Consider the following 13865-nt stretch of genomic DNA (forward strand, 5'->3'; position numbering starts at 1 on the left):
TTTAGTTCAAATAGACGGAGGACAGACATCGTGTTTGTTTCCCCAGACAGTGTAGTATGTTATCCATGTCTGAATTTTTTCCTCATTTAACCAATACATTCACCTCTGTGTTATCACATCTCTATAACTCTGTTATCATATGAGCAATAAAAAAATAAACCAACGCAAAACCCCCCAATCCATCTTTCACTGCAGGACTGTGTCAGCTGTTGTACATGCTCTGCGTTTCTGATAAACACACCTCACACATGCTTTTTATTACTGCCTATCTGGCTGTCGGATTACATTAGCCGAGTGAATGAAAGAATGAACCTGCTTTTAGATGAGATTTTGACATTAGCCTAATTAAAGCTATTGTAATGTCATTGTGTAGAAGGTTTCTCAAGATCAGTGTTTTGATTTTTCTTTTTAACTGAAGATGGAAAAAAAAAAATCACCCAATCACCAAGTCTGATCATATTTATTGATCAAATGTTACAGTTTCACTGCTACACCATACAAAATATAAACGTTTTGTTCATACAAGCGCTGCTTGTAGTCATCTACTCTACCTACAGGTCTTGATACTGATTTGATAAATGAATGACCCACTATGGCAATGTAGTTCTTCACAAACTCACAACCTACATATAGCTCCAAAGCTCAGTTACAAAATGAATAAATAACACACAGAAAAGCCTTTCCCCCTCACTAACCATTTTACTCAAACTGTTGTACTCATATGGTGCCCTCTAGTGGCACAAAGCTCCTGCCTTCTTCTTTTAAATAAAATTGTTCTCCACCATCACAGAAAGGAGAGCAGGTTTCATGCTGTCAATGTGGACGAAGGTCACAGACAGGAAAGAGGTCTCATCCATCCATCCAAACATTGTTCTGCTAAAATAGTGCCTGCAGTAACACACAGTCTTCCTGCCCTTAGGCAAAGACTGAACAGATGCTCACCCGTCCCTAAAGCAGCCCAGCAGATCACAGTAACACTAAAAAGAGTGATAAATAGCACTATCCATATCCTGGTAGGAAGCAGCAAATTTGATTTAAATACTTTGATGTCTAAAGTATGAGTAACAGACTGACAAATAAAAAAAATTATATGTGGAGGCTATTTCCTGGTAAAACCTAAACAGACCTACCCCACCTTGCCTAGGTTGAATATAGCTGTCCATACAAACATGACAAACCTCCAGAAAAAATGTCATTTCTGATATGCAAGACATGCAGAGGTGATTAATAAATAAAACAAAACCCCTGAAATAAAGACATAAAAAAAAACAACAACTAAACTGTACCTTGCTCATCCTTCACGCTCTGATTATTAATTTATCTCCAAACTGCTAAACCGCCTGATTACACTCCAATCATGTACATCTAGACAGGAAATGACAGGACATAACCGAATCAGACATAAGGCCAACTCTTGAGTTGATAATCCTGATATAGTTAATAAATAATCCTGAAATGGCTCGCTATCCAGAGCATACCAGGTCGGCAAGTCCAAACTTCTTGCATCCACAGTTGAAATGTACGTAAACCCAGATTTTCATACCCGTTTGCATAAGATAATAGCAGGAACTTAAACACTGAGGTTCTGCTGAGGTTGTGGAGGCATGTTCTGGGTGTCTTAAAAAAAGGTGTTTAAAAAAATATCTCTCTATATTGTGCTTCCAAGTGTTACTAAGATTTACTTAAATTCTGAAGGACACATACAGTGTGACACTGGTGGTGCAACTTAATCCACAACTCCTCACAATGACGTCTTGACGAAACAAATCGCAACATGCATCATGACCACCACAACGAAAGAGTTTATAGCCAGACCAGCAATGAGCAGTGCGGCCGGACAAGTCCGCTCTGAAGGTCACTGGATGCGCTCAGTGCAGTGGATTAAAGCCAGTGTCAGGTGCATCCCCTAATATCAGTGTGGTGCGGCTAAGCGTGGGTGAAGGAGAAGCCAGACGGAAGGCTGGATTGATCGAGTGCAGCGAGTCCCTCTTGTTGCTTCGGCTGAACGGGGGGCATGCAGTGGCCGCTGGCTGGCGAGCTTGCTGCTGTGTGCAGCCAACAGACGGCGAAGGCTCTGTGGTTAGGGCTGGGCGGCTAGAAACATTCAGGACCTGAGGGGTAGTCTTTGGGGTCCCGGGGGAGCAAAGGACAGGAAAGTCTGAGGAGTGGACCACCCTCTCCAGCACATCCTTTGTGCTCTGAGTGCACTGTGTGAAGAAGAAGAAAAAAAAGAGAGAGAAATAAGAAAAAGGCAGGAGCAAAATGTGTTAAAAGAAGCCAAGCTGCAAATGGCATGAGAGTAAAAACAGGACAGGCGTGTACAGAAAATTCTGCAATCTGATTTAAAGAATTAGTTTGGAAGTCATAAGAACAGTGAAAGCAATGGGAGCTCTGATGGCAGCGCTGTGATAAGATGGAGAAGCTTGGAGGACGTGAGTTCGATGCAGAAAATGCAATTAGAAGGCAGCCAAATATGGCAAAAGGTTTATAGATGTGCACGGAGAAGCTGCTTCCTGTCTTTTCTTCTGGCTTGAATTGGGAGTAAAAAGGAGGAGTGTAGAGTTTTTGCAGACTTGTATTTTGACTACATCTCCGTGCATCTCATAGCAAAGAGGAAAAAAAAATCAACCGTTAAGAGGTGGGTGAGTCAAGCAAATGTTAATGAATGGTAGTGAAGCATGCATATTCACAAATATTATTCACACCATCACCACAAACCAGTAACAATATCTGCTCCTGTTTAGCTTTATAATAAAAACCACAGAGATGGCAGCTACAGCAAACAGAACTGCAACTGTAATGTGAAGGATGGCACAGCGGAGGCAAGTGGAGAGATGATGGGAGTGGTTTAAGGTTCAGCCCTAGTCTTACCATCGACCACCTATATGCAGCAGTGACCTTCAGGCTGTGCAGGACAAAGAAAAGTCCTGACAGTTCTCCTCCTGGCAGGGTGGATACAGTACAACACTGAGTGTTAACGCTTTTATATAGAAAGTAAAGTTACAGGTGTATATATACACACACGTGAGTTCATTGAGAAGAACAACACAACCCCCTCATTCCCAAAGAAAAAACCCACAGTCAGGCACAAAATAAAAAGTAAACAAATCTCAAAATACAAAAATACTGTTTATTTAATTACACACAAAACCAACTCTTATTGTATGAGTGCAAAAAATAGAAATGATTTAAAGTTTGTTTTTTTTATTTTAAAAATGGCTAAAAACCTGCATTTGATAAGATAATAAACAAATATATTCAAGGCACGATTTACCCAACAGAAGGCAGCAATTCTGTCCATCAACTGTCATTACAGCATAAAACCAGACTCACAGTAGAGTAACACGGAGGCAGACAAAAATAACCACATATTAAGGAGTTTAGTGTAAACAGCACAAATTAACCGTTACGTACATCCGCAGGACTCAGTGGTGATTTTAACGCATAGTTAACTGGTCATGATGCCAAACAGTTAAAAGAAACTTCACTGGTGAGTTTTCAATTTAGTTTCTTCTTAGTTTCCTTAATCAGTTCTGCAGTGATTGTCTGGCTCTGTGTTGCGGGTCAGTTCTGAACCATTAAAACTGAGCTCTAGTGAAGCTGCTGTTAAAAGCCCTGTAACGGTTCAAATAAAACACAAAATAGATACCGCTTCTCTCTGGTAACAATAAAAAGTGCAGCTCTTGCCACTTTGCATTTGAGGAACCATAGCTGGAAGTTTAAAGGATGGAGGAGCACACACTGGGAACTATGGGACAGTCAGTATTTGGGAGGGATCACAAGGTTTTTAACCCCTACCATGTTTGCATCATTCTTGGCCCTGAAGGGGGGCAGCTCTATATCTGAGGCAGAAGCAGCAGGGATCGGCTCATCCGGAGGAAGGAAACCTCTTCTGTCGATCAGACTGGAAACCAGAACACAAGATTGTTATGATGCACCCGGGTGTGAACTGCATGTGTACTTTAACACCGTTCAAGTCTCTGCAATGATACAGCTGCAACAATGCACAACTACAAGACACCATGGTACCACTGTATTCAAAGCAAGATACACAAAAGTGGCCTGAAATAATACAATGACTTATGGTCAGAACCTAAGAGTGAATCCCAATCTTTACAGTGACTTGGAACACTCAATCATAGTCGCTGCTAAATCTGCTTTAAACCATTACACCATTGGCAGGATGAAGCCTCGATGCCTCTGGTGTAATGGTTGGCAGGATGGATCCATGCATTCATGCCGTTTACACCAAATTCTGACCCTACCATCTAAATGTTGCAACAGAATTCAAGACTCATTGGAGCAGATGACGTTTTTCCAGTCTTTTATTGTTAAATATTGAACTTCCATGAACTTCAGCTTCCTGTTTTTAGCTGACAGAAGCAGCAACCAGTGTGGTTTTTTGCTGCTGTGTCAGGTTCAACGTTTTATGTGTTCAGAAACGCTCTTCTGCTTAAACTGCATGACTATTTGAGTTACTATTGCTTTCCTAGCTTTAAGCAGTCTTCCTATTCTCCACTACCATCAACGAGGCATTTTTGCCCGCAGGACTGCCGCTCACTGGATATTTTCTCTTTTTTTGGGACCATTCTCTGTAAACCTTACAGACTGTTAGATATTTGAATCAACAGGCTAAACAAAGAGTGTCCAGTGAACTCTCCAACCACCAAAACGCAGCAAGAGGTAGTGATGTCAAGATGAAAACACATTTTATAGTAGCAGAAGCTGCTTTAAATCAGCACATAAAGATATTAAACGAGATGTGAATGAACATGTTCCCTGGAATACAACAAGACATCTGCTAATCACAGGGCAAGTTTGGAGGGTTATCCATGCAGCCAACGGTGGGGTACCAAATCTTAATCTGACCTAAAGCATCAAAAAGGTCAGAGGCCACTTTGTGTTTCTAGACTGCGAGTTGTTAAGGTGATTAGTGAGACACAAGGGTGAACTTGATGAAGATGTGTGAAGTGATGACGAGGACGTCTTTACTCACCTCGGAGGCATGGGGCCGCATAACGTTACGCAGCAGTTAGTTATAATGCTGTTATAAGTGTATGGGTTTTCAGACTCCTCTGCACCCCTTTTACTTGACCAGGATCCCTTTATCTGCATGACAAGTAAGCTGTGAGCTCCACAGTTTTCAGCATTTTATGTGTATTTTAACAAAAACCAAACAATCGTGAATTCAGCTTTGCCACATTAGAATAGCACTACTCACATCTTCATTTGTGGTGAGATTAGAAGCTACTAAGTAGGTGTGAAAGCCTGAGAGGCCCAAAATAGACCAGATGGAGAAGAAACAAATCACCAACTCCACCACAGTGCACAAAAAAGTCAAGGTATAATATGAGTTCTTGAAATGGTAACCAAAGATCCATGATGTTTAAATATAAACAACTGTCATTCATGCATGTCTGTAAATTGACAATATCTTCCCACTGCAACACTCAAATCTGTGTGGAACATTTTTCCCTTCAAAATACTCTAAATATCCAACATACCTTCACTACTATAAGTATATAAGTCAATTTTTACTGAAAGAAAAAAAAAAATACTAGGTATGTCTCTTATTTAGACACAGAAATGTTCAGTAATCCTGCATCATGATCACGTTTCTTGCAAAGTGTCTGTGATTTGTAAAATGGTTAAAATACAGTTGTGGCCTTTAGAGCCTATTAGTAATAGAAGATTCATGAAATACCTTGAAACCAGACACAACAAGCTACAAAAATATCTACTTGGATAATGTGCACCTGACAGTCTATATACTCTCAGTTTAGCGCAATAACATAATGTCCTATATCTAATACACAGCATGTGGAAATCACTCCACAGTCGTCTGTGACTGTGACTAATGGTTACGTCTATAATTATCTCACAAGACGTGAGGCAGCAAACTTACTAATAGACAGCGATCACACTAAAATCACCTCTAACACTCTTATCCTATTATGGGTGGGCGTAAGCTGGGGAGCAGCGGGAAGTGCCTCAACTGTCTAACACAGCAGAGTGACACACAAAGGATATCTTGCAGGGCTCTCTTGAATGGCTTGAACGAGGCTTTTACCTTCTTGAGAACCTGGAGAGAAATATCAACATCAGAGACAGAGGCATGTTAAAGTCTTTGCTGGTAACATGACTGATACTAAATGTGTTTTAGTACTTACGCAGGGTGATGTGTGTGATGACACAGCCAAATATAAAAGACGTGAGAAAAGACAGGGAGATGATGAAGCTGTAGAAAAAGCGGTAATTGCGTTTTCCCACACAATTTCCCACCCATGGACAGTGGTGATCAAATCGTTCTGGAGGGGAAAAGAAAGCAAAACAAAAAAGTAATGAATGTCAAAGAACGCATAAAGTTACAGTCATTCATTTCAGTGACACACTACACATCTCCTGAGCAGATGAGCTTGACTGTGGATCAATCTAGTGGATCTTTTACTGGATTTCTATCTGCATTCACACATCACATGCCCATTCATGTAAAGTGGAAGCAGGGAGCAAGAGGGCTGGTTAAAAAAACAAACAAAAAAAAAACAACTACAAAATGATCAACACAGTGGCAAAAGGTAACACCAGAGCTGGGACAGACAACAAGGTGGACTTGTTACTCAAAGTAACTTCACCACGAAGCATTCACAACAGCAGAAAACAAACTTGGACTCATCTCAGAGCAAATACATCAACATATAAGAGCAAACCAGGAGTATTATGGAAAAGAACAGTAAAGTGATAAAAGCTGTATGAGCTCAAGTGTTACATTTACGCTAATGTAATGACTGATAAAACTTAATCAGGCAGCAATCTTGGCTGTCTGAGCTTTACCATTTCCAAACTAAAATTTTTTAAAAAAGCTGTTTTTTCCAAGAAAAGTGGTGTCAGCAGTGTTTCCCAGTAGGTCTGTACGGAAACATAGAAGGCATAAGACACAGAAAAAGTCAGGCATTTACGTTGTATCCTAAGAAATGAGGAACAAAACTCTCAACTTCCTCAATGTGTGTATAAGTGATTTCAAAAGTTTAAGTAAAATTGTAGAAAACCCAATCAAACTAATAATCTTTCCAACCTTTCACAATAAAGCGCCATCGTAGTGGTACAATCCCTTCACAGGGAGCAAAGTAAACAATGTCAGGTGAAGCGTGCTGAAATTTAGGACTGAAAATACTGTAACCTTTGAAGAAACAAAAATTATTATTTAATTATGTACTCCCTGAGAGTTTTTTAGGAATAAATTCTGAATTAAAACCACTGCCTGGCAAAAACCTACAGCTCATGAGGCAGATTTGTAAGCTTTTCTTTAAGGCATACATGGAGAAGTAACAGTTACTACTATCAAACTCTTTATTTTACTAAAATAAGGACCAAATGCTAACCACCCACTTTCAACTAACTACATAGATCCTGCACATAAAGCCGGCTAAACTGATTTGGTTACTTTAAAAAACAAAACACAAATGTCAGGTCATGCGTTTATGGGTTTCACTTCTTTTTTTGTAGGCTCTTGGTAAATTTGAGGTTTCAGTCTATTGTAAGTATAATGTTGTAACATGCTCAAGGAAATGTATTATCATTCTGATATTTAAACATTAGTGTTCCCCACTAAGATAAGCTTCATTATATCTGTAAGCACAAGCATAGAGGCAAACATAAACAGTCATACTATTAGAATAAAACAGTCATAAAAAAAATAATATGTTCTACTCAATCATAAATAAATGGGTAATAATCCTAATAAAAGCAGCTTTAAGAATGGCATAGATAGGCACTGGATATAATAGCAATATCGCACTTTGCACTTCAGGTAGATGGGTTTGGGTTTCCATGTGTAGTTTAATTCTCACCCACACAGTTGTCGCAAAGGCTGCAGTGGGAGGTGCGAGGAGGGCGGAACATCTTACAGGTGAAGCAGTATTTGAGCTTTACCACCTGCTGGTTGATGAGGATCTCCTTGGTCCGCGGAGGAGGGCGGTATGTAGAGGATCCTGAGGTATCTGAAAATAGACATGTACAAGGGGGAGCCACGCGTTTAAGGTGCTTGCATTTCAGCAAAATAGCTCAACCAAGTAACTTCATAAAAATGAGGAAGTCAGTAGAAATCAAACTATACCAAGCCTTTGTACTCTTCAAGCATGACCCAGAGTAATCAGCTTAGGTCTCCAGCTCAGCAACAAACATGTCCCTCAGACACCCCACCCCACACACACACACACACAGATGGAAAAGCTCTTTCATCCCATCTGTCCCACAGTGAGTAAGCTGGAACTACATATGCCTCACCTATCTGCCGCTCTATGTCTGCAGCTTCATCTGGAGTGGCTCTGGGTAAAATGCCTGGATCGGTAAAGCTGGTTCTCAGCAGGGAGATGACCACAAACACAAAAAGCACCCCGCCGATCACAGGTATGAAGACGGTCAGGTGCTTCACCAGGAACGGGCAACTATAAATGTATATTCACATAAAAAAGGGGGGGTATAAACTCAAACGTCACAAGACACCCTCGAAAATAAACATGTACATTTCGACTCACTCAAATGTAAAGAAAAGGCCACAGGTGACAACAATAAGGCCCATTGTCAGAGGAAGGACACCGCTCTGTCGGGAAAGAATGAGTCGCCCATCGCAGAAAAACCTGTTCTTCCCGGGGAACACTTCCCATTTCCTCCGGGGCGACTGCGCCTTCTTCTCCCCGAGATTCTGCGCCGACAGCGGGGTCACCGACAGCGCCCGTGGATCTATCTGCTGGTACTCGCAGTTCTTCATCGTGTAAGCGGTTCGGAGGTAGCTAAAGGCACACACAGACAGACCTCTCTTTTCTCGTCGTGCTTCTTCCTTTAAAAAGCGACAGTCCTCTCAAGGGTCACTCAGTGTAACTTTATATTTTGCTTCTTACTTTCCCATCATGAAAGCTAACACTAGCTAGCGTACCAACAAAGGCATTCTTCTCCGTAGTTCACAGTCTGAATCAACCCCCAGGTTGGAGCGGGGTTAACTACCATGCTTGGTAGATAAATTAAAGCCAAACAGAAATATGACTGCTCATGCCGTCAAATTAACTAGCCTTTATTAAAAATTCAACCCTCACAGAGGAGCTCCGACTCCAGCGTCTTCACGGGAGTTCCTTTTTCTTTCAGTCAGCTACCGTACGTCACGGCGTCATCCTAACGTCATCACGTACGTCCTGATGCTCTATATTGGGGAAAACGCGTGTACTCTGCACGGGGATGACAGGAAGCTCAGTGGCAGGCGCGATGATAATCTGTTTTTATTGACTCAGGCTGTGTTTTTTCTATACTAATTTATGCCGGTGCCGAAAATAACATTAAAAAAGTGTTGCATAATTTGTTTAAACAAATGGTTGTTTAAAAGATGACATTTTTGTTTCAGTGTGTTTGTGATTGGGTGAATGAAAGAAAAATTGTATTTAACAAAAAAAAAAGGCAAATCATCTTCCCTTAGCGCCTCCATTTCACCCTGGCTTATCCTTAACACCCTCTAATCATTTCATTATGCCCTTCACCAATGTTCTCTGTGATCTTCCTCATCCCCTTCGGCCTAGCAGCTCCATCTTCAACATCCTTTGTCCACCACCCCTACTATCCCTTCTCTGCTCTGCCTCTCTAACTTTGTCTAACTACTTTTGTTATCTCTACTCTTTATATGTTTGCCTTCCCACCTGTCTCCCTCTCATTCACACACACATATTGTGTCTTGCTTCTACTGACTTTAATTTCTACTCTCTCCAGAGCATACCTCCATCTCTCCAGGCTCGCTTCCACTTGCTCCCTACTCTCACTACAGGTCACAATGTCATCTGTGAACATCATAGTCCTTTAACACATCTGCCTGACCTCATATTTTCTGGAGAAAATAGGTTATAGCCTATTTTAGTATCTCACCTGATTACAGTTGTCAACAGGATGTTGTGATAGTTGACAGATTAAAAAACATATTGCTTCAAATAGTTGTATACCTGCTCTGTCATTTCAGCTGTGATGTCATTCATCTTCTTTTAACTCCTATGTCATGTTCTGTCATCTTTCCTCGGAAAGAGGTCAGCATGATCAGTAACATTTATAGCTCATTCAATTCTGTTTAAAGAACAAGAAATTGTAGCTCCACTTGCTACAGCTCTACAGCATTACATGAAAACAATCCACGTCCTTTAGCTTTACTACAGTAGTGGGGTAATGTAATGTAATCTGACAAGACTCACCTGTGCACTCATATTTCCTTTCCTTTTGAATTAGTCTCCTTACACCACAGCTAGACAGTGATTCTAGGTGTGCATCACAGTGTCAGTGGCCAAAAATAACAGAAATCCACCTTGTGGCATGTGCTGAATAATAGCCGTCAAGCTGCACTGAATGGAATGTTTGGAAACTATATAAAAATAATTGTCAGGGTTCAGTTGAGTTGGTGGTGTTAGTAAAGATTTTTCCATAAAAATAAGTGTAGCAGTTCTGCACCAAGTTGTTTCATGAGTTTACTTTGCACTACAGTAAACAATTTAAAACTTTTACATGAAAGAAGATAAGAGGTCTTAAGCACAAATGTCATCCTTGTTTAGATTTATCACATGTTATCTGACATGTTAACACAACTTTGGCAACAAATGTTCTTTAAAATAAAATTGTACATTATGGACATTTTACATCAATGCCTCATGAAAGAACCATTACCGTTACACAAAAAATAAATAAATAAAAGATGAAGAAAAAAAATTGAGGTTCCTGTTTTGTTTTTTTATTCTCACTCAAGTCCCGAGACATAAGCTGGAGGTTTCAAAGAGCAGTGGATTCAGGAAGAACTGAACATGAAATAAAAAGTGTTCCCTCCCACGTACAACCGTAGTCTCCCAATATTTACACCCAGCCAGAGTCAATTAAAATTTCAGTTATATTCTACATTTGTTCTCAAAGAACACAAAAACACACTTGACTAAAATGTGCAAATGAAACCTGACAACTGTATCAGGATCAAGAACTGGCATTAAAAATGTAATCTTGTCACAGAAAGCTCTGTGCAGGACCAGGCAAAGTCACTCCAGTAAGACAACTTTTTGGACTTTGTGTTGGCTTTGTGTTTTTGTCAAGTGTAAGTTTAATTATGTAAAATGTAGCATTATATGTACAGTTATCTCTTTGACAAAATCACTGTCCTTTTATTGCAATTAATGGTTATTATTGAAATACCAAAGGATGCCTGCTGAAACACTGACCTTACAGCCTAGTCCTGCACAGAGCTTTAGCATTTAAAGCTTGAAGCAATGTCTTAAGTCAAGTCCATGGCAAGAAATTGCAATGCAGTGCAAGGCCCAGTAGCCAGTAAGAGAGGAAGTATCCCAGGATGCTCTGTGTGGTAGAAGAACAGGCTTTAAAGTGTGGCAGGAGCGCAACAATAGGGTTCTGAGGTGTGTGCTTGCAGCTATTTCTAGAATGCAGCTGCACATTGGGGTTTGACGTTTTCCTTCGATGAAGGAGTGGCTCATTGAGGAGGAGCAGGTGAGCACTTATCCAGAATGGTACAGGAGACGAAGAGGCCATGAATCGGGTTAGTACCTACAAAGGCAGATTAAGAGAGGAGGGGAAGCTCTGAATAGCTTTTTCTCACACCAAGACAAACAAGACATTTTACAAGAGACTCATTATACAACTTCCTTACCTGCACATGCATGCACAATGTCCCGAAAACCAGCAGCACTGCTGAATGCACCACATACACGAACACTCGAGGGTTGAAGAATCCAGGCGTGGGTTTGTCAAGCCCTTTGTTTGCACTTGTGTCCCAAAGGCCGAGTCTCACACACAGCTCTGGATTAGCTTGAAAGTATGCATAACAAGCAATTATTCCAAGGGTGGCCATAGGAAGAGCCAGAAGAAAGTTGGGTATCTGCTTCAGCTCAAAATAACGGAGGAAGCCCACATCCCAATATACATCCTGGATGTGAGAATAAAGCAGGGGCAGGGGTCTCATACACCAGAGGGGTGGTGGACCATTTTCATCCGGAACCCGGTAGCCCTTCCGTTCAGCTATTGACAGGAGAGCAGGAGGGATGCTCTCCAAGGAGGTGGATGGTGTGCAAAACGTCCTATAACCATAGTATTGGAAAGCACAGAAGGGTAGGGCAATAATTGCAGTTCCCAAGACGGAAGTCAGCAGCAGACAGATGATGACCCAGATGTAGTGGAAGACTTTACTGTGGCCTTTTGTTGTGGCGCGATACAAACGAATCTGGGAAATGGCATGCAGTGATGGAAGATACAGCAGAAACCCTATGTTGACAAGGCCATTTGAACGTGCTGCGGTAGCTATGCTGAGGGCAAGGCAGGCTCGGAAGATGAATCCTTTCTCCAAGAGGTAAAGACCACCGAAAGTGAGAGCAGCAAACAGGCTCTCCGAGTACCCAGCAGTCATGAAAACATTGGCGGGTGTGATGCAGTAGAGCAGGCTGGAGAGCAGAGCAAGACGCCTGTCCTGGAGAACTATTCTACTGAGGGCATGCAAGGCGACGGCACTCAACAGGAAGAGGGCGCTGTTTCCCAGGGCCACAGCAACCAGCAGCCGCCCCCGCACACTCAGCCAGCTGCTCAGGGGCCACAGCAGCGTCTCTGCCAGACCCCGGAGGATGACGGGGAAGAGGGGGAAAAACGCAAAGTTGTGCTCGTAAAGATATCCTCTCTCGGCAATGAAGAGGAAGTGCTCAGCATCCCAGTGAGAGAGGCCGCCAAACAACCACTCCACCATCGAGTCCAAGTACAGGGAGTCCTCTGTCCGAGGGGGCCTGAACGCATCGGCGTCATGGTCAGGGATAGCAGCGTTCAAGACAGCCTGAAAATAAACATTTATCATTATTAAAATACACATTCGTGATAAATACACGTTCAGCTGTATGCTTTTAAAGTATACAGTGACTTTCACTACAGCCTGTAGGGAGAAACGTCCTGTTGTCAAATATGACTCGTTCATCCGAGACTTTTAAGGATGCCAAACTTACCTGCAGAACCAGAGAGAGGCCCCTGGTTACCGTGGCAAACTCCAAAACTGCTCTCACATCCATAGTCACTGATGCGACACACGAAAGCCGAGAAAGCCGGTTACGACAGGCATCAGCTCTGTCGCCGATACGACACTCTCACTGCTCGAGTCGGCATATTTTCTATAAAACATAGCTACAATGGAAAAATAAGTAGTCTGTGAATTAGTTTTTAGAAGTTTGGCGTTGAAGTTAGGAAACGAAACGAAAACAGTAAACAACAAATGGTATTTTATGGTCTTCGAGCGGCGTTTGTTTGTCGCTCGGCTGAACTCTTTGTCCTCATATCCTCATCCTGCAGCTTCTTTTCGAATGGCACTTTTCTCTTCCGGCGTAACGACAAACGTTATTTCAAAATAAAAGTTCGCATCGTTGCGGTAATATCGCTAACGCGCCATACATGTCCTCTCCAGCAGGCGGCGCTCGATACTGCCCCATGGACTGGTTTATGCCCACAGACGCTGTTGTTTTCCCCTTTCATTTCATTTCAATATAAATAGAATTATAAGGTTTCAGAAGACTGTTTTACTGATATACACATTTCTGAATATTTTGTTTTTCTGCACTGATATTTGGGTTTGATGGCATGAAATTATTTAGATTAAGTTCATGTAAAAGAAAGCCCATAACTTTGTGTTTTGCAGCCTCATAAAGTTAAGTGAGACAATCTAGTGGTGCTTGTAACACAGGGGTGTCAAATAGAAGGCCTGGGGGCCAAAAGTGGCCTGCAAAGAATCTAATCCGGCCCACCGAAAGACTTGGGAAAATATAAAGGAATACATTTTGCAACCTTTAGCTGTATTTTCATGTTTTACAGCATTTCCT

At 41.6% G+C, this 13865-nt stretch overlaps 2 protein-coding genes across 3 annotated transcripts; both read right to left on the reverse strand.

Moving 5' to 3' along the window:
• Positions 1-441: 441 nt before the first annotated feature.
• Positions 442-9178, reverse strand: zdhhc18a (zDHHC palmitoyltransferase 18a). Of its 2 annotated transcripts, XM_013275648.3 has the most exons (11): positions 8933-9177; positions 8535-8836; positions 8284-8444; positions 7848-7997; positions 6171-6308; positions 6031-6082; positions 5222-5324; positions 4997-5109; positions 3799-3904; positions 2872-2942; positions 2104-2207 (listed from the first exon to the last, which is right to left on the reverse strand). In XM_013275648.3, the coding sequence occupies exons 1-10, from the start codon at positions 8942-8944 to the stop codon at positions 2901-2903; spliced, it is 1179 nt and encodes a 392-aa protein (XP_013131102.1). In that variant the 5' UTR covers positions 8945-9177; the 3' UTR covers positions 2104-2207; positions 2872-2900. The 2 variants fall into 2 exon arrangements, with proteins under 2 accessions (XP_003452154.2, XP_013131102.1); XM_003452106.5 differs by lacking the exon at positions 2872-2942 and having other exon boundaries at positions 442-2207; positions 8933-9178.
• Positions 9179-10472: 1294 nt separating this feature from the next.
• pigv (phosphatidylinositol glycan anchor biosynthesis, class V) lies at positions 10473-13381 on the reverse strand. Its single transcript, XM_003452107.5, has 3 exons — positions 13002-13381; positions 11669-12835; positions 10473-11565 (listed from the first exon to the last, which is right to left on the reverse strand). The coding sequence occupies exons 1-3, from the start codon at positions 13062-13064 to the stop codon at positions 11284-11286; spliced, it is 1512 nt and encodes a 503-aa protein (XP_003452155.1). The 5' UTR covers positions 13065-13381; the 3' UTR covers positions 10473-11283.
• Between the last annotated feature and the right edge of the window lie 484 nt (positions 13382-13865).

This window comes from Oreochromis niloticus, linkage group LG11 (genome assembly GCF_001858045.2).
Source record: "Oreochromis niloticus isolate F11D_XX linkage group LG11, O_niloticus_UMD_NMBU, whole genome shotgun sequence".
Lineage (NCBI taxonomy): Eukaryota > Metazoa > Chordata > Actinopteri > Cichliformes > Cichlidae > Oreochromis > Oreochromis niloticus.

Bases quoted from the DNA above. Each gene is read 5' to 3' on its own strand.
- pigv (XM_003452107.5), bottom strand. From the start codon at position 13,064: ATGGATGTGAGAGCAGTTTTGGAGTTTGCCACGGTAACCAGGGGCCTC. The intron at 12,836-13,001 runs GTAAGTTTGGCA...GTTTATTTTCAG, and splicing joins GCCTCTCTCTGGTTCTGCAG to GCTGTCTTGAACGCTGCTAT. The intron at 11,566-11,668 runs GTAAGGAAGTTG...CTGCCTTTGTAG, and splicing joins CATTGTGCATGCATGTGCAG to GTACTAACCCGATTCATGGC.
- zdhhc18a (XM_003452106.5), bottom strand. The intron at 6,309-7,847 runs GTGAGAATTAAA...TTTCCCCTCCAG, and splicing joins CCTTTGCGACAACTGTGTGG to AACGATTTGATCACCACTGT. The intron at 3,905-4,996 runs GTGAGTAAAGAC...TCTGGTTTCCAG, and splicing joins TGCGGCCCCATGCCTCCGAG to TCTGATCGACAGAAGAGGTT.